This window comes from Procambarus clarkii, chromosome 91 (genome assembly GCF_040958095.1).
Source record: "Procambarus clarkii isolate CNS0578487 chromosome 91, FALCON_Pclarkii_2.0, whole genome shotgun sequence".
Classification (NCBI taxonomy): Eukaryota; Metazoa; Arthropoda; class Malacostraca; order Decapoda; family Cambaridae; genus Procambarus; species Procambarus clarkii.
Window position 1 is genome coordinate 1,821,491 of NC_091240.1, and position 21,996 is coordinate 1,843,486.

The following is a 21,996-nucleotide window of genomic DNA, read 5'->3' on the forward strand; positions in this document are numbered from 1 at the left end:
TTGACCACTCTAGCTAATTATGTAATTAGCCTTCTCATCATGAATTCACGTAGTGGGAGAGGATCTGTCAGTACTTGTGTTAACGTAATATGCTCGAGACTAATTACCTTTCAGGGGTATAGCAATTAGTGGCTCAGGTTAATCAGTGGAGTAATTAACATTGGAGAGCTCCGGTGACTCGGTAAAGCGAGGTCATGGAGCTAGCATAAATCGTTGTATTAATTATATCCTGTCTGAGGACAGTGGATTATTGGCACATCTTGTTAATTAGGGTAATTAACTCCTTTCCCGTGAATTCACAGTGTTTGATGAGACCTGCTTAGGCAGTGCGGAGTGAGATGTATTTATGGATGATTAATTATCGGTCCTGGTGACAGTTAATTAATGGCTCAGAAGTAATTAGGGACTTAATTAGGGTAATTAACACTCACTAGTAATTTTTTGACACAGACTGTGGAGAAGCTACCAAGTTAGGGTAGGCTTAGTTAACGTAACTCAATGGGGATGTAATTAGTGGTCCATTTGACCTTAATTGAGAATTACTCACTGAATACTTGCAAGGAGTCAAGTGTGGTGCAATATGTTGAGTTATTGTTAACAAGAGAGAGACAAGTGTTAAAGATTAACGTAGAGTATCATCCTGTTGTTGTCTAGTGTGAGACAATTGTTTGTGATTACCGTAGTACTTTGTTGCTGACTGCTGCGATCAGTCAATTAACGTAATTAATCACTTAAGGCAAGTTCTTTTGGTTGTCGTCTGGTGACGAGAGTAGAGTCATCTAGGGATCTGTGGAGCTGTGTCCCAGAATCCCGCCTTGCCTGTCTTTGTTACTGGGGAGTTGCAAAGAGTATCCACACTGGGTTGTGATAGGGGGGAGTCACTGTTGGACTCCCGCCTAGTTACGTGGGTCTCTCCTGGGGGGCGGGAGGACCCCTAAGTTTGTGATTATAGTAGCTGTCAGGGAAACCGAGACACTATTGATTGCCTGCTTGTGTCTTTGTCTTCAGTGGATATCCTTCATTTGTTCAGTTAGTTCATGTTGTCAGCCCGAAGTGTCAGCAAGATGGAGCCTGCTGTCACTTCTCGAGGGGCTGTTGAATAGCTGTGTTGCAAATGCCACTTGATGTACAATAACGTAACCATTCGCTGTGGTGTAACTTAGTCTGTGATATTTTTCTTTGTTTTGCAATATTGCGTCATCAGTGGGCACACCTGTGTTCAGGTTAGTTCAGTATGCAGCCTCACAGCAAGGGTTGCTATTTAGCTGTTTGTTATCGTGCCACTGGATTGACATTAACGTAACGTAAACTCGGTAATGTAGTAGTTTAGTCTCTTGTTATTAATAAATTGTTATGTTGTAGAAAACGGTTTTTGATGTCAACCCTTCAACCATATTATTCCACCATATTTCTGCATATTATTAAATGTTGATGTGATCTTGATAAGGCGGCTGTTCTTGGGAATTCGAATTCCAATTCATAGCGCCACATCAAATATAAATATTTGATTGTGAGAACCCGTCGGTTACCCTTTATTAGTTTTAACGTCCTGTTTAACTAGGAGGAGCCAGCGGCCTATTGTGGACAGGTTTTCACCCTTGGTGGTGGAGGCCTGGCGGTTTGCTCCCGCTTTTCTTTTTTCTACTGGACTCATGCTTAACTGCCGTGAGCAGACTTTAAACTTGTAGTCCACCTCCTAAGGGAGGTAGGCGTAGAAAAATATCTTACAATGGGAGTCGTCGCTAATGAAGGAAGCAGCAACATAGGAGCTTCCAAGAGTACCTACTTAATTCGAGGACCCATGTGTAGATGGACCCCCCCCCCCCCTAAGAATGATTTTCAAGGCGTAATGGAGAGAGTTATATGGACATCATTATTATTTGAGGGAGTGCATGAATTCATATGTTATGAATGATGCAGTGCAAGGTGAGAACGTTCATTTTATCTTGTTCGAGTTAAATTATATACACGTTGCCTAGCCCAAACAGCTAGGGAAAGGGGGGGGAGGTTGTTGGCGAAGATTAAGTAGAATCCTAGTGTACTTTATTAGTTGGCGCACTGGTATTTTATAAGCGTGATGCTAGTTTGTTGGACCTGATGGTAATGTGCTGTTATTTCTTTCTTTGTATTTTTGTAATAAATATTTGTAGAGAATTTGTTTTTGCATTTGTCCTGGTGACAATTTCTAGAACGAGAGAAACAGGTGCAGGTGATTCAACAGCAGACATAATATCATAAAGGGGAACTGGAAGGAGGTCATCCCAAAGCAAGGAGAGAGGTTGAGTCATAGTGGCTCAGCGGAATGTGTACTCTTGACAATGGGCCAGATTTGAGCCGATTCTCCAAATAAGGTGACGTTGAACCCCTTCTTCACATGTAAGATCTTTACAGGGTGACTCGTGTGTGCTACACTGGTGAAAGTAGTAGCAGGGAATAGTAAAGTATTTATTTTATTTTATTGGGGGAAGGGGGGGGGCCACTGATAATAGAACTACAACCCCCCCCCCTGATACAGCCCACAATTGACTGATTAAACACATCAGATTAGGCTTGTTGTGGGAATGTGTTGTATCGAAAGTAAGAGTGGTTAATATACTAGTTGTGTGACTGCATTTTTAATAGGCAAGTGATATGACTGACTCTGCAGTCTCATCATACCAGCACAGTGGGAAATGATTCATGCTGTGTGTGGGTGCATAGCTATTGATGTGATACTTTTTATTAAAGTAATCCTGTGTCTTGTACTTAGTGTTAAGTGTAAACCACTGTTCACATTTATGCACATGTTTATGCCAAATCACCCAAAGTACTGCTACTCTTACTTGCATTAAAGCACTGCCTTAGTTCAGGGGTATTCCAAACCCCCAAGAAGTCTCTAATCACATTAAAATTATAGTTAATAATGTATGGACCTGTGAGAAGTCCTCTAGATTGCTCATTACACTGAAGAGACTAACAACCCAGTGGATCATAACTAGGGTTCACACCTGTCTGAGAAAGGATACCTATATTGGATCCCACATTCGACTAGCTGTGTTCTGGTCGGGGTACAGCTGCTCTTGTAAATGGTTTGCCTTGATAACAAGGCATCAACAGCTTTGTTGAGCCATTCTTCACACGTAAATTGGGGATGTTGCATGCAATTGCAGTCACTGCAAAACCATCATTCCACAGATTCATAAAGAGGAATTTCTTTATTGTGGAGGTAGTGACAAACTTCAAAATGTAGTTATGACAGAGCATAAAAGACCCGAGTCATCTAACCAGAAAACTAATAGCTAAGTGACTGGGTAAGAGCTGGAGCATATCCCCTACAAACACACAGGAAACCGTAAGACAACTACAAAATATCCAAGATGCGTGCCATCAGCAGTAAAAAACAAAACCCATAAAATATTGAAGCAAGTAGAGTACACTGCACATAAAATGTTGGTGTATTTTATTGTGTCACATGTTTATATGTGCCAGCATCAACAACATTTCAATAGTCTATAGTACTTACTACTAAATCATTTACTCAGATGATAAAAGCACCTCCAATATGACAACCAAAAATCTGACCTTAGTTTAGTTTGAGTTATAATGATTGTGACAATGATCAAGCATAAATACAGTATTTGTACATAAATTCATTGATGCCTTTTTCTCTATGGGAAATTACCATCCTTAGGAAGGCATGAATGACAGTAATTACAATTCAACTGTGAAGTCCTTACAGGTACATTGTCATCATAAGCTCTTCTCCTGACCTAACATTTACATATTTACAAGTTTATCACTAGTATCTCTACTTAACTACAGTAGATTTTGTTGAGAAGGCAATATGGTTCTCCACTAAATGGGGACACCAAGTAACCCTGCAGTGTAATTGTATTCCAAGTATGGAACCATCAACCATGAACGAGATGCCTTGGTTTACTTCAACAGTAATGGATCCATGGGCACAAGCCGTCTTTGAACTCGCTTATCCACAAAAAACAATTACCAAAAATATTAAATAGATAAATGTCATGGGCCAACTTGTTCTAAACAATTTAAATATTCTTGGATAATGTTAGGCATGATTTAAACTTAAATAACTGTACACAGACTAAGATTTGGACAGTAGGCAACAGTACATTTACTTACGTAATACGTAATTCCTTTAGCCAGAAAAAAAAATCTTCCCCAATGTATGCTATCGGCTATTTTGTGATTATCAAGAGATGTGCAGTAACTTCAGTGATAACTTCCATCCAGAGCATCTCTCATCTCTAAAACTAGGCATTTGTGATTAAGGACCCATTACAAAAAACCTAAATGCAATAAGTCAAATGTCACTAACAATTATGGCCAAACAAGACTAATGGACTCCGACATCAATAACTTTTCCATACATAACTATAGCAATTGTACATTGCATACTAAAAATTATAAATGGGCCATTTGGACACAGAAAATGTTGCTGCAAGAATTTAAACATACAGCACTAGTCAAGCTAATATATGATAAGAATTCTCATTTTTGTTTTTGCAGAATAAACACTGTTGGCAACAGCCATTTCTTTTACTCCCCAGACAGGAAAAAGACAATTTAATAAATGTATTGATGAAAATAACAAAAACTTCAGTTAGCACTTTGTGCAGTCCTTTCACATTTAATATTTTAGAAAATTATCCGGTGACAGAAAAATTGTCACCTAATATGACCAATGGATCCATTTAAAACTACAATAAAGATATAATCTAAAAACATTACTTCACAACTACAGTTTCAGGCTACCATATGCCATTTCTGCCCATCTAAAAGTTGCTGCTCATTTCACGTAAGAAAATGTGAACTTGTTTTACAAGCACAAAATAAAAGTTAAATTTTTTTCCAGACAATTAAAAATGGAGAATGATATGCAAGCTTCTTTCTTTTTCCCTGCAATGAATTTCAAAACTGATAGTTTTTGTATACAAATCTGCAATGCTTGTGAAAATTAAATTAAAACTGACCCCTATTGTATTATATAAGTGAAATAAGATGAAAACAATCCACTATAAATAATATGCACACTTTTGTACAAGAATGTAAGAACTCTTGTATATATAAATATATAAAACAAAATGAAAAATAAATAAAAATAAAAAGAATCACAAACATCCATGACAAAAAGAGCAACTACTTAAGTTGGGAACCTCCTAATGTGATTTATGCCATACAAAAAAAAAAAAACTAATTTGGAGTATAATATTATACCTGGATGGGGGTTCTGGGAGTTCTTCTACCCACTGGCACCAGGCTTGTCTTGTGAGACCTTAAGTCTATTATACAGATTTAGAAAACTTACCACATGAAAATGGTAATTATTATAACCATATTCTTGAACTACTGCATAGAAGGGAACTATCAGGAGAAAGTGCCAAGCCATTACAACTATATAGCACTTGAAAGGGATCAGTATAAACATTTATGATAGGATGAGGGAAAAGGAATGGTGCCCAACCACATGGACGGTCCGGGATTGAATGCCGACCTGCAAGAAGCGAGACCGTCTTTCTACCGTCCAGCCCCAAGTAGTTGGGCACTACTGCATATAACAGCTCCCAGTATATATATGCTCAGTTTACATTGATGAGGTGAACTGTTACAGTAACTCTTACTCCTGTCTTCCAATAATGAGATCAAATTGCCCCTTGTATCCAGTAGACTGATGGCCAAGCCACATGTTGAATCAATACATAGCTCAACTTATGACACGCATGATACTTCAACTCGTCAAAATGCAAATAAAATAGTATTTATAATTTTAATGGCAAGTGTTGTCATGAATGGACGGCATGGTATGAGTAAACAAAGCCTCATTCAACATATTCATGTTGAGCACTTAGTGAGGGGCACTCTTAAATACCTTCATTAAGATAAATGTTAACTTATTTCACCTCTAAAGGAATACATTTTCTATGAAAAGATATATGCTTGGGGGTGAGAGAGGATTGCCTGAACCTTCTAAAAATCAAGCCCCAACTAGGGAAAAACTATATCCTTAGCAATACTTTTATAAACCAAATGATTATGTCAACTTCAGCAATTCTACATTACCATGCAGTAGCTTTTCCTACTTTGTGGTGGTGATGTGGCCTCACCCCCACTCTCTCCTGAAACATCACCATCATCACTGCCATCATCCTCCTCCTCATTGTTGTCCGATACGCACGTGTTAGAAAACTCAACCGATGAGTCTGCTTCACACTCTGTAGTTGAATCTTTCACAGTAGTATCTGCAGTAAAACAATCCAATCTTGAGGAGTCTTCAATGGGTGTGCTACTTCGCGGAATTGCCGAGCACAAAGGTAAAGTTTGCTCACACGTAGGCTTATCTAAAGCCTGTGATGATTCCATACACCTGAAAAATATATTTAAACCCAATAAATTTCATGATAAATGTTAATGCACATTGCCAAAATTATCTTGATAACTAATTATATGGCTCTGGTATTTATTTAAGCTACTGTAAAAATCCCCTACTTTTTTTTTTAGGTATTAACATGACCATAATGAATAACTCATCAAAAAATTAATAATTGTTTATATACTATAGTGATATCTAATATTAAAGAATAAAACAGATTTGCAAGATACAATAATTTATGTGAAATAACAAGCATGAATACTGACATCGATCACAAATACTCTGAGCACGACTTTGTGAGTGCATCAGACCAACACTATAGCAATAAAATTCTTTACATAAAACCTTGGCTGTCTAAAGAGAGCAATACTTCATTTATACAAAATATCTGAAACTGTTTGAGCAGTATAATTTCTTCCTCACTGATGTCCTTGTCCACATGTTACTTTTCCAGACAAGGGAAGAAATAAAGCGAAAGGGCACAGGTGGGAGTTGAAAACACCGATGAGCAAGAGAGATACAAGTATCTATAAATAGTGCAGATAATAAGCAAGTGGAAGGTGTTGAGTAAAGGATGTTTAAGCTACCTCCATTCACAGCTTCAAAAGCTTGTGCACAACTGTACCTGAATGGCAGGAGGTATAGATGCACCCAGTACAAAAGCTAGAACTTGCTACTAATAAGGACAAGTTAGGTATGTATATACACATATCGACAACTTACATCAACTAGGGATTAATGTATTCAGATGATTAGTAACTTAACAATTTTAAACATAATTTAAATGATTTGGAATGAAAAAAAACGTAAGATGAAACCCAAATATATTATGTGGAAATGAAGGAGCCATGCAGTTCATTAGAACTGCATGGCTCCATGTTACACTGTGTAACACTGCATGTTACCCCAGTTGCTTCAGCCACTGAATTAAAAATTGGAAAATAAAAAATTAAGGACACTATTATTATGGTACAGTATAATATATTATAAAGCTTGAAATGTCAAATAGTGTTAGTACCCTCCTTCCTCATATTTCTTAAGACTTTGAGTCATTTTTTTCTCACCATATGATCAAGGTGTCGATACCTTTTCAATACATATACTATACCGTTTCAAAATACAAATACGCTCCTCCTAAATATGGACCTCAAAAACAATAGACCACATCTTCTCACAGGTCCCCCTTACCCCCCCCCCCAAAAAAAAAAGAGGGTGCTGCTGGAAAACTCTGGATTATCAGTTCACTACATATCAGTAGTAATTTCCATCAAATTTAATTATTTTTCTTATTTTTTTGCTAGTCATTTTTTTATTTATGAATCATATTCAAAATACCAAAATGCCCTTATATCTTAAAAATATTTACTTACACTATAAATGTACTGCACTACACTTGTGCAGTACACTATAAATTGTAAAGTATGGGGAAGAAAAAATGAAGTTTTGCAGTCATGTAGATGTATTGTAAGGGGAAGCATACCGGCTGTTTGTTTTACTTGCATGTGGCAGTGTCCTCTGACCTCTAATTATTCAACAATTTCCTGTGGATTTTATTCCGATAACATTTGCACATTATTGGCATATCAGATAGAGACAAGAGGTACGTTCTTACCATAAACAAAATGGCTGAGTTATTAGAAAAACTATGATTGTGGCTGGGAAGGAAAGCAGCTGGCACTAGTACTGACATAATAAAAGCAAAGGAAGTACTGTAGATCATATAGTTTGTGAACAAAAGTCGAGCACTGAAGGAAGGAAAAGTAACACAAGAGCATTGAAGCCTTCTAAAAATGGAGTTTTAAATGATGGTATTTACCAATAATTGACATTGACGCTTGGGGGCTGGCTGTTGGTGGCAACCACATACAGTCTATAGCAAAGAAAATTAACCATGGACATTGAGAATTTCCAGACCAGGTCAGAGTGACTGCAAAAGTTTGAATAGATATGACATGACATAGTACTATAGCCACATTTTTGCTGCCTCTCATCAAGATCAGCCAGTGCTACAAAAAAGTAAGAAAGCCGATAAATTGTCCACGATTATTTATAGGCACACAAAAATTATTATTATTTGTGTCCAAGTACGCATAAACATGTACCACTTGTTTTAAGATTGGTGATAACGAGCCAAAAATCCTAAATTTGTGCAAATCCGGTTCAAATCTGGAATAAAATGATCGAGACTGGGAGGCATCATGGAAGGCATAATATCAACTCTGTGTTATATATGGTTAGATTTATTCAAGTTATGTTAGTTGCCTTGGCTTATTAATATAATTGAACAAATTTTAGTAACTACCTACATAAGTTAGAGTTTGAATTTTAGAAACTGATTTATCAGTTAGAAATTAAACAGTAAACACCAGATTAAATACACAGATTCTTCCTATATAAATTGGTTTTAATACCTGGTTAATAAGATTTTTTTTTGACACATACTGTGTAAAAGTTTAAAGGTGATATGTTAGTTAATTCTGTGACAAAAAGAAACAAACTTACACATTTACTGATGAGAATAAGGTTGACTTTGAAGTCACATTCTCATTTATTGCTCTGCGTGGTACCACACACCATCTAATACAAAAGAATAATATGTAATGAATGCTTTTTTTTTTTAAAGCAAAACTGGTTTTAACTAAAAAGCATTCAAAATAATAGCAAACAAACTTCAACACTTTCACTTCAACCTCATTAATGGGTTCTCCCCACCCCACTTTCCCATATCATTCTTTGGTTAATCAGAGAAATATATGGTCCACCAGTTCCATTTGCTGGAGGAAGTATGGTTATCTTGAGATGATTTCGGGGCTTTAGTGTCCCCGCGGCCCGGTCCTCGACCAGGCCTCCACCCCCAGGAAGCAGCCCGTGACAGCCGACTAACTCCCAGGAACCTATTTACTACTAGGTAACAGGGGCATTCAGGGTGAAAGAAACTTTGCTTATTTGTTTCTGCCTCGTGCGGGAATCGAACCAGCGCCACAGAATTACGAGTCCTGCGCGCTATCCACCAGGCTACGAGGCCCCCCCCTACGAGGTTACTGGGGATAACCACCTCATCAAATAAGCAATGCATTATAATCTATGAAGAGATGGGAGAATGAAACAGCTGAAAAACCTGATTCAAGAGAGGAGACTATGGAGAAGTGAACAAGTGTTTAATGAAATTGATTGGAAAGATGATGATGTTTGGAAAGGAAGTAAATGAGAAGTATTACAAAGTTTGAGAGATACTGCAGCTTGATTTGGGCGAGTCGTTTCAGCAAGTTTGTAGTTCTTCCCATGCTGCACACATTTTCTTAATAAATGAGGAAGGGGCATCCTCTACATCAATAACCCTCATACTATTTTCACGTTTACGAATGATCTCTTGTTTTTCCTCGTTGGTCATCCTCACATGTGTTTTCTTAGGTTGAACCTTACCACTGACTTTCTTGGGACCCATGGTGTGATATATAAATTAGTTTTATGTTCAAAAAACAAAAAAATCACCAAAATAATGGAATTTCTTACAAGCGTGATCGTCACTAAGCGGGCGGCTCTGGTAGACTGAGGCAGGTCAGCCCATGCAACAAGGAACCATGCACTCAGTCAACCTGAACGCGCATCAATGAATATCGTTAATCGACGACACTATCGTAAGTCGAGTCCCATTTTCCGACCAAATTTACATCGTAACTCAAAAAGATCATAAGTCAAGGTGTCACTGTAGTTGGATACATAGATGAATAGATAGACCAACAGAGAGATAGATAGCCCAGCAATGTACTGGGGAAGTACCCAGCACACATAATGAAGAAACCAAAACACTCGAGTTAAGAAAAGTCTGACTGTTGCACTCCCTTCAATTAAGGCCAATAACGCTGCAATCTAAACAAATAAAAAATAAACACACAGAGCAGCTGTAAGTGCCACACCTCTGGCAACCTCCTGTGCCAGCTGGGACATAAACTAACCAACTAAGCCACCACCAATACACACCACAGAACCTGAACTTAAACAAAACCCAGGCAGACAGGCCACTAAACTTAGTGTTTACCCCCCAATCTTTTTTCCTTATCCTAATTTTCAACCTTTTAGCCTCTTTCTGCAAAACATTGGCATCATCATTCTGGGAGACAGGAACCTCCCTGATCCATTAGCTGGCTATCAGTGAGAAATAAATGGCCAATTCTTATGTGAAAGGTTGGGTGGGATAAAGTTAGATGACACTGGGCTGCATTATTTAATAAGTTGTCCTCAAAATATTTTAGAACATATTTTATTTTATTAAAAAATATTTTAAAAATATTTAAAAACTTCAGCAAACTGTGTAATGCACACATGCACCCACCAATGCTTGTGGATGCAATTTTATTTTGTGCTGTACCAATATCCTGTCAATATCCCCAATTAATAGTCATACCTGTCAACACGAGAGATTTGATGCTGGCGTGAGGATTTTGGTGTTGGAGGCAAGTTAGAAGTTGAAAATGGAGTACTTGGGATATCCAATGGGTCTTCACTCTCCTGATTTGGGGTGCCACACTCTCCATTATCCAGACCAATGTCTTTCATCTGCATTGTGAGAAATAATGTTAATAATTAATAATAAAAGTTTTGTACCTTAATACAATTTTTCCCTAAAGTTAAAAACTTTCCTGATGACATGTCTAACATTAAAACATTTGTCTGAAAAATGGTTAAAAAATTCCACACGTGTAGATCATTGGAAAAACTAGAACCATACAAGTAATTTAGGCCACTGATTATCTGGGAGAAAAGGTAGGACAGGTTTACAATGCCACATTATTGTCAACAGAACGGAACCCGATGTTATTAGAACGCCAGAAGAATTCATCAATGTGATATATGAAGATTTTAGATACAGATCAAATTATGACTCCAAATCAGATAGTTGCTCAACTGGACAAAAGACTTTATGAAAAACGTGAATGTTGCATGTGTGTGTGTGTGTGTGTGTGTGTGTGTGTGTGTGTGTGTGTGTGTGTGTGTGTGTAACAGGAAATAATGGAGATGAGAAATTGCTATATAAATGACACGAAGTGAGGGAGTACCTGGAACTCAAAACATTTCATGCTTTCATACCAGGAACAAGGAATGGATAAATAATACAAAAGTTTTTTACAGAAACAACTAGTGAAGTGCAGCAATCACATATCCAATTTGAAACATTGTCATTGGAAGAAATAATAGGTTTGGTGATGCATCTATAATGATGCCTGTCGATTAGATTGTTATGAATATGAATGCAACATCACGTGTGGTTCCAATGAATTACCTGCATCCTATTGCCCCATCCCCATCATATGAGTATCCTCACCAGCCAGATATATAGAACATTCTAACTGAACAAGTTCTCACTAAGGCTGACCCAAGCACTGCAACTGGACAAACTTACACATTAACTGCTGCAGACATTCAAAACACAAAAGAGCTGCAGAGGAGAAAGCACTAACTTTTTAAGATTGTAATTTTTTCTAAAAGATGTATGACATACTTCATTCTCTGATATGGTAATTTCCATAAACAAGCACTTAGGTATTTCACTGACTGTGAGGTATGCTATTTTCATGATTTTTGTTTTTGTTTATTCATTCCCAGAGCCATCCCAAAAGAGGACAGTCCAGATAACTGAGATTGACAATGAGACGTATAGTATCTTGAATAAATAATTTGTCTCTGTATTTACTAAAACAGAACTTAACATTATGCCTTCAGCTAAACAAATCTATAATGGCGGGGAAGAAGACAAGTGGACTAGTTTAGTAGTTACTAGGAAGGATGTTATTAACCACCGTGCTGTGCTGCATTAAAATATCTGTATGACACCCCCTGTGGTGCGCCAAAAATAAATTATTTCCACAAACTTATTTTCTCTTCTTATATTGTTAAAATGCAGTTTCTGATCACGAGAAACTAAAATAAAATATTGGATGTGACACACTTTAGCCATGATAGAACTGAGAAGTTGAGCGAATTATGGGTACTGAGTTAAGAAGCGCTTGGGGTCACTTGACCCCCGCCACCCCGTGAGGCAGCAGTTGCTGCGAATATAAATTTTCACAATTATTTTGATGTTTCTCATTCGTTTCTTTCTATTTTTTTTTGGCTGTAATATTTTTCAAAAGTGTGTAATTTGTGGAATTTATATAGTTCAATGTGTGGAACTCATAATTATGTGGGTCATATATGTGACATGTACATTATATTCTACGATCAATCAGTTTTATACACTATATACACCCACGTATATACAATAATAATTGTAAACGAGGCTGCCAAAGATTGAGAAAAGACGTACAGGTTCGCAAGTGCTTGGGTAACTACTGTACTTCGTGAATCTGGCCCCCTGGTAGTTTCAGGTATGTATGCAAGAATCATCTCAGAATAAAGAACCTTGCAAGTGTTCACCATACCTGTGTTACAGTCTCCCTCTCATAATCCACCTTCTTCTTTAGTGTTTGCTTCAATATATGGCTTGGCAGAGGATCAGGTTTCGGAGTAAAGGGTTTAACCTTTCCGTTAGAAGCTTTGCATGTGGTTCGCAGAGGAGATGACCGTCTTAGGAGCTGTAGTTGAACACGGGCAGATGGTAGCACTGGAGTGGAGCCTTAAAAAAAAAATATTTTAATATATTCTTTACACTATAAGTACTGATAAATTGTGCACAATTAAAGAATAAATAAAAACCAGACAACTAAAAAAAAATCAATGTTCCAATCAATGTAAATTGCAGGAGGCATCACTGGTCCCTACACCATGCATATCTCACCTTACAAACAAGACAGTTCTCATCATTTAAGCTTTCACTATACAAAAATTAAACTTATTATAACTATTCTTTACACAGATGATTGTACAGTAATTGACAATTGATTTATTATACACTTATTTTGTCAAGTTTCTACATGTAGAGAAACACCAAGGGTAGATTTCATTTGTTGGCAACATTCTGCATGTATAGTAAGGGTGGAATATCCAACAAATAACTAACATCAGTTTTTTTTTTTTACTTGCTAGCACTTTGTGCTCTCAAACTATATTCCACCTAATATATTCAAATGTTGGAGAAATGACAAAATGAGCTAGAGTATAGCAAATAACTCACCTATATCAATATCTGGTTTTGATTGAAGTTTCCTCTTAGAAGATGGGGTCTTTCTGACGGCACTAAACGATTCTGGACTAGCCGAAACTATTCTAACCCTTTTAGAACTTTTGGTACTAGACCTTGTCATTCTTGGAGGCTTAGGTGATGGTGTTGAAACTGTTTTCAAGTGTAATTTAGGGCGTGGAGATGGTGCTGTATTCATTCTTACTGGCCTTGTGAGGATAACCCTTGCAATACTACGGCTTATATTTTCATGGAGTGCAGCTGTACTGTTAATGCTTACCTCTGCCCGAGAATGAGTGGTGGAGCTCTTTAATATGCCTAATGAATTCTTCCGATTGACAGGGGACGGGATCGGAGATTTAACTATGTTAATTTTTCGAGACAGGGTAATAGTTTTTGTTCTTGTAATCTTTGGCGATTGTATTGTGCTGACTGCTCGTGTTATCTTTGGTGACCGGACTGCAATCCTCGGTGATTTATTTACACCCACTGCTTTTTTAAGTTCTGGTGACTTATCCCTTGTCCTCAAGAGTTTTGGCGATTTTTTTGTTGTATTCTTAGTCATTGTAGGGTTTAGTGATATACTTGAATCTCTCTCTTGCTTAGACGTTTCCAAAGTATCCTTCATTCTTAGCTCCAGTGCCCGACTTGCACCCCTGGATTTCTTCAGCTCTGGTGACTGGCTTACATCTCTCTTTCTCTTAAGATTAGATGATTGGATTGCATCCTTCTGTTCCAGTTTTGGTGACTGTGACTGGAGAGCAGCTCTTTTATCAGGTTTTGGTGATCGGACTGCATTCTTTCTTTCGGGTTTTGGTGATTGGACTGCATTCTTTCTTTCGGATATTGGTGATGGGACTGCATTCTTTCTTTCGGGTCTTGGTGATCGGACTGCATTCTTTCTTTCGGGTTTAGGCGATCGGACTGCATTCTTTCTTTCGGGTTTTGGTGATGGGACTGCATTCTTTCTTTCGGGTCTTGGTGATCGGACTGCATTCTTTCTTTCGGGTTTTGGTGATTGGACTGCATTCTTTCTTTCGGGTTTTGGTGATTGGACTGCATTCTTTCTTTCAGGTTTTGGTAATTGGACTGCATTCTTTCTCTCGGATTTTGGTGATTGGACTGCATTCTTTCTTTCGGGTTTTGGTGATTGGACTGCATTCTTTCTTTCGGGTTTTGGTGATTGGACTGCATTCTTTCTTTCGAGTTTTGGTGATTGGGCTGCATTCTTTCTTTCGAGTTTTGGTGATTGGGCTGCATTCTTTCTTTCGGGTTTCGGTGAATAGGTTAAAGCCTTTCCCTTTACAAGCTTCAATGATGATCTGACCATATGCCCAATTTCTAAATTTTTATTCAAGGATGGTCCTAGCTTCCTCCTCTTTGATGATGGTTCAATCTGAAACTAACATGATTTCACTAGACTATATTATTGAACATGTACCTTTTTGTTTTTTTGAGTTTGAATGGGTGTTTGTCCCCTTCTTAATTGCAGCCAATGATCACTATTACAAAACTCAAGAAATATAATGGGTTGACAATTTAAGGGATGCAACTGCATACAAAAAATCAGCATTGAATGTAATATAACACCAATTTTTGGATGAGCCTGGAGACCTGCCTGAAGCTATTATACTGATTCAGTGCCATACTACTATGTGCCGTAAGTCGCAGAGTTCTTATTGGCCTACTCGGGACCATGAGACAGTACCTGGCCCCCCTCAGAGGCAAAAGGAGCGATGGCACTATGAATATCTTACATTTAATCGTGTCTGCCACCGCCATGGAAACATCAAAAAATCAATGAAACAAAACAGACTACTGCATGGTTAGAATGAGACTACACTCAAAAATTGCCAAAAGAACTAAGAACCTCAAGAATCAATGCTGGGACCAGGTCTATTTCTAATATACATAAATAGCATGTCTACAGGAGTCGAGCCCTATAAGCCAATGTTTGCGGATGACACAAGATTAATGAGAAGAGTCGTGACAGACGATCCTGTAGGACCCTACAAAAGAGGGTTTGAACAGGTTGCAAAAATCTCCACACGAGTAAAGTTACGGAAATGGGATTAGGTGACAGGAGATCAAAGGGACAGTACACAATGAAGTGAAACTACCTACCTGTGACAATTCGAGGAAGACCTGGGAATAGACGTAACACCTAATCTAACTCCCGAGGCACATATAAATAGGATATCGACAGCAGCGTACTCTACACTGGCAAAAGTTAGAACGACATTCAGAAACCTTAGTAAGGAGGCATTTAGTGCGCTTTACACTCCCTACCTGAGACCAGTCAGAGTATGCCACCTCATCATGGAGTCCCCACCTGAAGAAACACATAACGAAACTGGAAAAGTGTCAGAAGTTTGCGATGAGGCTCATCCCAGAGTTACGAGGGATGGAGTATGAAGAGCGACTGAAGGAACTGAACCTGAGAGGGGGGATATGATAGAAACAAAATACTTAGGGGGATTGACAGAGTGGAAATAGACAAAATGTACACACTGAATACTAACAGAAGAAGGGGACATGGGTGGAAGCTGGAAACTCGGATGAGTTACAGAGATGTTAGGAAGTTTTCTTTTAGCATGAGAATTGTGGGAATATGGAATGAACTTAAGGAGCAGGTTGTGGAAGCAAACTCTCAATAATTTTACAACTAGATATGATAGGGAAATAGAGCAGGTCATTGATATAAGCACCTGATGACAAGAAAGGCGGGGTCCAGGATTCAATGATCGATCCTGCAGGCACATATTGGTGAGTACATACACACACACACTTAATTTCTCATTCAATTTCATTTTCAAGTGCCAACCCACTACAACACAAACCCCAGCGACTATTGTGCATGCTACTAAAATCAGAACAATTTCATATGAATATAAATCAAAGCACATCCAGTTTCATAAGTTAATAAAATATTCACAGATTAATTAACAATCTTTCACTGAACAAAAATATTAAATACTGTACCTGCTCTGTAACTTCCTCTTCAACCTTTCTCTTCTTGTTTCCCTCGGCACGCACACTGCTAGACGATCGAAGTGACCTATGGCGAGTATAATAGGTTTGTTTGTCGGGCGAACAACTGGATTTTTGTCTAAGCAGTTTCGTGTCACCCTTTGTATCCTGCACTCTTGTAACTGATCTGTCTGTCTTTATCATATCTGGCATGGAGACGATTTTTCTGGCTGGAGGTGGTTTACTAGGTGGCAGTTTAACTTTAGAAATATTCACTGGACTTAATTTGTCATCTATTGGCACTGGTAGTTTGGTGGTCTGAAGATTTGTTTGCACACTCTCTCTCTTGCCGAAATGAGCCATTGACTGCCTTCGTGTTTTTCGAATGGTGGAAGCTGGTGAAGTAATTTCAAAATTCAAAGGAACATCTATCCTCTTCAGTATCAGGGTCTGTCTGCGATTCTGAAAAAAATAAAATAAAATACAATAAATATTATTATCAAATACTGATATACTTTACATGTTACTACACAGTGCAACTTCATTTTTTAGGATCAATGCATCTTCAAAGTCTATGGACACCATCCAAGCTCCAGCCTGTAGTAGCAGGCATACTCGGCCAAAGTGGTCATGCAAACGTTGGACAAGGAATGAACTGTTCAACCACAAAAGATTGATGATGTACTATAGGTCTACTGAATCCCATTGTGGGATCGGGAACAGCTAACCCGAACAAACCTAGCTCATAATGCAACAGCTACTTGAAAAGCTTCCAAACTTGAAGCTGAATTAGTAAGAGCAGAAACCTAGTGAGAACACACCTCACAGGACTCAAGTTTTGTAGGTACCAATGACCCAATAAACAGCATGGGGGGAAACAGAAAGAATGATCTTTACCAGATTTCAAATACGATGAGCATTCTTTATGCTCACACTCGGCGAGTGTGGTCTTAGCAGGAAAATCCATAATAGACCACAAAGGGTACACCAGAAATCACAATAACGTGATACAGTATATCAAATAAATCCACAAGGGTTTATCAAGACCTAAAGTCGGCTAACCAAGCACAAACCCCAGATACAAGAGCTGCCCACCTGCCTGGGTGGTGGTGGTCAGGACTAACAAGTTTTGAGCTAGTTTGAATGAATCCCTTGTTCCGTGGGAATCATTTGTAGAGGAGTTTGGCAGTTTTGAGAATTTGTTTTGTGAACCCTCTAGTTGTTTTCAAAGCCTTGTCGACTTCCTGGAAGCTTTTCCCGGTGAAGGTGGCAAATTATCACTCGCTCCCTGCACCTCTGTGAAGGAAAAGGGGTCAGGTATTGGCTCTAGTCCCTAGTTGACCAAACAGAACTTCCACAATCGGTGTGACTATTAGTATGGAATACTCTCGGCAACATAGCTTCAGGGAGCCACTGGGGAGCTCCCCGAGACGTTTACTCAAAAGCAGCTGTGTCCAAGATAAATATTCTTTGGCTTATGATGAAGATCAATGTTGTTGTTGTTTAAGATTCGGTACCTGGAGAAAAAAGGTTCCAGGTAGCACGGGTTATGGTCAGCCCGTAATTGAAGATCAATTTTTTTTTTTTGAGATATATACAGTACAAGAGTTGTTACATTCTTGTACAGCCACTAGTATGCGTAGCGTTTCGGGCAAGTCCTTAATCCTATGGTCCCTGGAATACGATCCCCTGCCGCGAAGAATCGTTTTTTCATCCAAGTACACATTTTACTGTTGCGTTAAACAGAGGCTACAGTTAAGGAATTGCGCCCAGTAAATCCTCCCCGGCCAGGATACGAACCCATGACATAGCGCTCGCGGAACGCCAGGCGAGTGTCTTACCACTACACCACGGAGACTGCATATTTAGCTATTTATGACTACTGTCATAATTATTTCATAAGAACATAAGAATTAGGAAACTGCAGAAGGCCTATTGACCCAAATGTGGCAGCTCCTATTTATATCTACCCGAACTTATTCATATATATGCACTGTAATTGGTTTCACAAATTGACAACCCTGTTACTGAACCAATATTTACCCAGTCTTTCCTAAATTTAAACTTATCCAATTAACAAGTTTTGTGTTCTATGTACATAAAAAAAATTAAATAAAAAATAGAATTCATAAAACAGATGTAATTTTATAATTCTCATAAAATTTAATTCTTTTTAATTCAATATACATTTAATGACCACATTTAAAAAGATTGATTAAGCAAAATAACAATAAATTATTTGCATACCGGACGTGACACTTCTCTGCTCTTGGCCTTTGAAGCAACAACTGGGCTTCTCTTGCCAACCACTCTGCAAGAAGAATGTAGGATTAAAGTATTTGTGCTTGTTTTAAAATTTCTAATATCATTTATAACCGTTCTTCTTAGGGTTGGCTGTTTGACAACGACATTCATCTGATACTCGCAAATTCTCCTCTCTCTCTCATATTATAATATATACCTGTATATGTTTATTTTATATGCAAATGTATCATTTAATACCCAACCTCCTCCAGCACAGGCAGTGAAACCTTTGATGATATCCATACTTTAAGGATTAAGCTAGCAAATTAATCTTGCATTAAAATTCACGCATGAAAAATATAACTACATACCTCTTCGATAAAGATTGAGATTCTGCCGACAGGTAATTTGTTGCAGGGAGCCATTCATCATCAGCAGATTCCTTTTTCCCTCCTTTAGGGATGGATTTGAGACGCCCATCCACACTCCGTTTGCGAGGCGAGATAGCCATTGCCCTGGTGGAAAAAGTTACATAAACTCGGCCATTTGTAATAAATTATTGCACTAAAGCTTTGACAAATTTAATCCCAGGAATTAGAAACATCCCTTATAAACAGATTGACAAACTAAATTTACGTTCTCCAGAAAGAGGAAGAGTAATGGGGGACATTTTTAAAGCAGAGTTTGTTTTGTGAACCCTCTACAGTATATATATGGATGAAGAAGTACAGTATACTATACAGTATGAAGGTGGTACAGTATATATATGGATGAAGAAGTAATACAAAGTGGATATCAATAAGGTTATAAAGATATTAATACAAAAAAGAAATTTAAACATTGGATACAAATTGGAGTTATATATTCAGGAAAGACTTTGGTAAACACACACATAGTTTTAACATTAATAGGCATACTGTACTTAATATATAACTTATGATATGAAATTCCAACTTCTTCTAATCTAACAATAAACTCACTCTGGCAAAACAAACACCACACTATTTAGTCCTTTTGTCTAAATATTTTTCTCCACATTTAGTTTCTATAATTTTATCTCGATCCAATATTACAGAAAAATGTCAAGACGCATTAAGCTTTTACCTGTGACAATTGTTTTTTTCAAGAAATGCTGCCTTGCTGTGCTAATTTTAAGCTTTGCCTATAGGCTGCATTACTGCTTTTTCAAAAATTCAGGCAATAAAGTGCTTGATGGCTTCTGACCTGCCATTCGTTGGAAACTGGCACTCTGGCACAGCTCTATATACAGAAGTGGAGTTTGTCTAACATACCAATTTGATATAAAATAGGATAAATAGGATTTTTTTTCTTGCAATGTATATGTTATTCTATTAATTCTGCTAGAATTAACTACTTCAAATTATCTGTTAGATTAAGGACCTGCCCGAAACGCTGCGCGTACTAGTGGCTTTACAAGATAGTAAATACTATGCTATGTATTCTCACAAACCCAATGTACCTTCTTGTATATGAATAAATAAAATAAGATAACAGGGCGTGGGTTGCTATACAAAGTTCACAGTACCAATGAGTTAGTATGGAGTATATAGTTAGTGTAAGACATGGGAGCTCATATGAGCCTGGTAGAGAGCCGTCACCCCTAGAGATGACGGGTTACTGCTGCCCGTCACACACCTCTAGGTGGGTGGTGATGAGTTAAATCATCAACCATCACCAGTGAGGGTGAGAGGTGACACCTCCCTCACGGCCCTCATGACACCCCCGCCACACACTAGGGGGGGCAGCGTGGAGGCTGCTACCCCTGCACCCACACACAGGGAGGCCTGCCAGGGGTACACAAGCAGGTAGTGTTGTGGTGAGAGAGAGAGAGAGAGAGACAAGGTCATGTGTGGAGGAGGAGGATAAGACAATGGGTGTGGAGGGAAGCGTCGGGTCTCGCGTCAGGCATTTAACACAACGTTGCACCTCTCAAACGTTGACGCCGCCCGCCACTCACGCCTCGCACACACCACCTACCGCTCTCCTCGCGCCCTCCTCGCTCAGCCAAAACACTCGCGCACACGCACACCACTTCGCCAGGAGAAATACGCCGCCTTCGTCGGTAAAATCGGAAAATTCAGAGAGAGTATTGTTTGTGAGGAGTGAGTGTGACGCAGGCCTGGCCGGGGTCGACCAATGAGAGCCGGGCTCGGCGGCGCCAGCCAATCACCGCCCGCGCCCTCCAACACCTCAGCCAATCAAACAAGTTTCGTTTGTTTTGAATATACCCGTAAAACTGCCGCCAACATTACGCATTTTCATCCCGGGCTAAAAACAATTAAAAGAGCTTCCTGCATGGGTCGCGGCTGCCCCAGACGGCATTTACGGAGTTCTTAGAGGAGAGTGAAGGGTGAGGGGCGAGGGGGCGGGGTGATAAGGGGCAGGAGGAGGGCACTAGTGAGCGAGGCGGAGGCGCGGGGCGGTACAGCGGCCAGGTTTGAATGTCTCCCGCGCAGTTTGCGCGTAACGATGAGGTGGTGAGGTCAGGGCCGCTCCTCACTATATTGTATTTAATTCCTTTTTCAGGTGGTACGTAAAACCCAGTTGTTATTACTGTTATCCGTGTGTCGTGAGGGGCGAGGAGTGTCAAGGTGGCGGTGGGCGAGGCAACATTCTGGCCATTATTGGAGTGTCGGCCCGAGTGACAGTTGAATGTGAATGAAGTGCCAGAAGTGGTCAGTGTTTTATATATGTGACTTTTAACGTGCGGTGTTGCGAGCAGGTGTGTGTGGGGGTGTGGGGGGAGGCAACATGTGGCTGTGGTGTGTGGTGTGCACCTTCACCTACCCGCGCCCACACAATCTCCAGCATTAAGATTTAATTCAACATAATATTCTAATTATGGCAACATCGATAATTCGAAACTCGATAATTTTTTTGTGTGTATAATTCCGGCAGTGTTGCCGCCCCCGCCAGTGTTACATGCTCAACACTGGTGTCACTAGTGTCACACTATACACATCTGCACGACATAAATATATATTAAAAGTTGCCTTGAGACACACAGTATAGCGACTCTTGATACATCTGAGAGGCAAGTGTTGCGCAGTAAGTGTTGAGAGGTGTTGTATGTGTGTGTTGCGGCCTGGAGGTGGTGGGGGGTTAAGGGGGGGCAAGAAAGGGGGGGTTATGGGGGGTGGGGGCCAGAGTGCATTGGCATCAAGGCCTACGCCACTCTGCGTCCCTCGCTCCTCCACACTTATACTACACACACTTTGCGCCTCATAATTAAAGACGGGGTTTGGCCTTAGATGTGGTGTTAATAATG

At 39.1% G+C, this 21,996-nt stretch overlaps 2 protein-coding genes across 8 annotated transcripts in view; one reads left to right on the plus strand and one right to left on the minus strand.

Moving 5' to 3' along the window:
* Window positions 1-738: 738 nt before the first annotated feature.
* On the minus strand, window positions 739-20,983 carry LOC138359452 (serine/arginine repetitive matrix protein 1-like). Of its 5 annotated transcripts, none has more exons than XM_069318619.1 (9): window positions 20,706-20,983; window positions 19,079-19,222; window positions 18,711-18,774; window positions 16,476-16,925; window positions 13,488-14,889; window positions 12,796-12,989; window positions 10,782-10,933; window positions 8,879-8,953; window positions 739-6,370 (listed from the first exon to the last, which is right to left on the minus strand). In XM_069318619.1, exons 2-9 carry the CDS (start codon window positions 19,216-19,218, stop codon window positions 6,058-6,060), a joined length of 2,790 nt encoding a protein of 929 aa, XP_069174720.1. In that variant the 5' UTR covers window positions 19,219-19,222; window positions 20,706-20,983; the 3' UTR covers window positions 739-6,057. The 5 variants fall into 5 exon arrangements, with proteins under 5 accessions (XP_069174720.1, XP_069174718.1, XP_069174719.1 ...); XM_069318617.1 differs by having other exon boundaries at window positions 13,488-14,895; XM_069318618.1 differs by lacking the exon at window positions 20,706-20,983 and adding an exon at window positions 20,364-20,522 and having other exon boundaries at window positions 13,488-14,895.
* LOC138359451 (serine/arginine repetitive matrix protein 2-like) overlaps window positions 20,584-21,996 on the plus strand; it is a 24,792-nt gene continuing 23,379 nt past the window's right edge. Inside the window, exon 1 of one of the 3 annotated variants that reach the window (XM_069318613.1) lies at window positions 20,584-20,790. In XM_069318613.1, coding sequence (XP_069174714.1) covers window positions 20,599-20,790 — 192 coding nt within the window. In that variant the 5' untranslated portion in view covers window positions 20,584-20,598. Of the gene's footprint in view, window positions 20,791-21,186; window positions 21,258-21,288; window positions 21,404-21,996 lie in introns of those variants that run through there. The other 2 variants (XM_069318614.1, XM_069318616.1) reach the window with 2 other exon arrangements.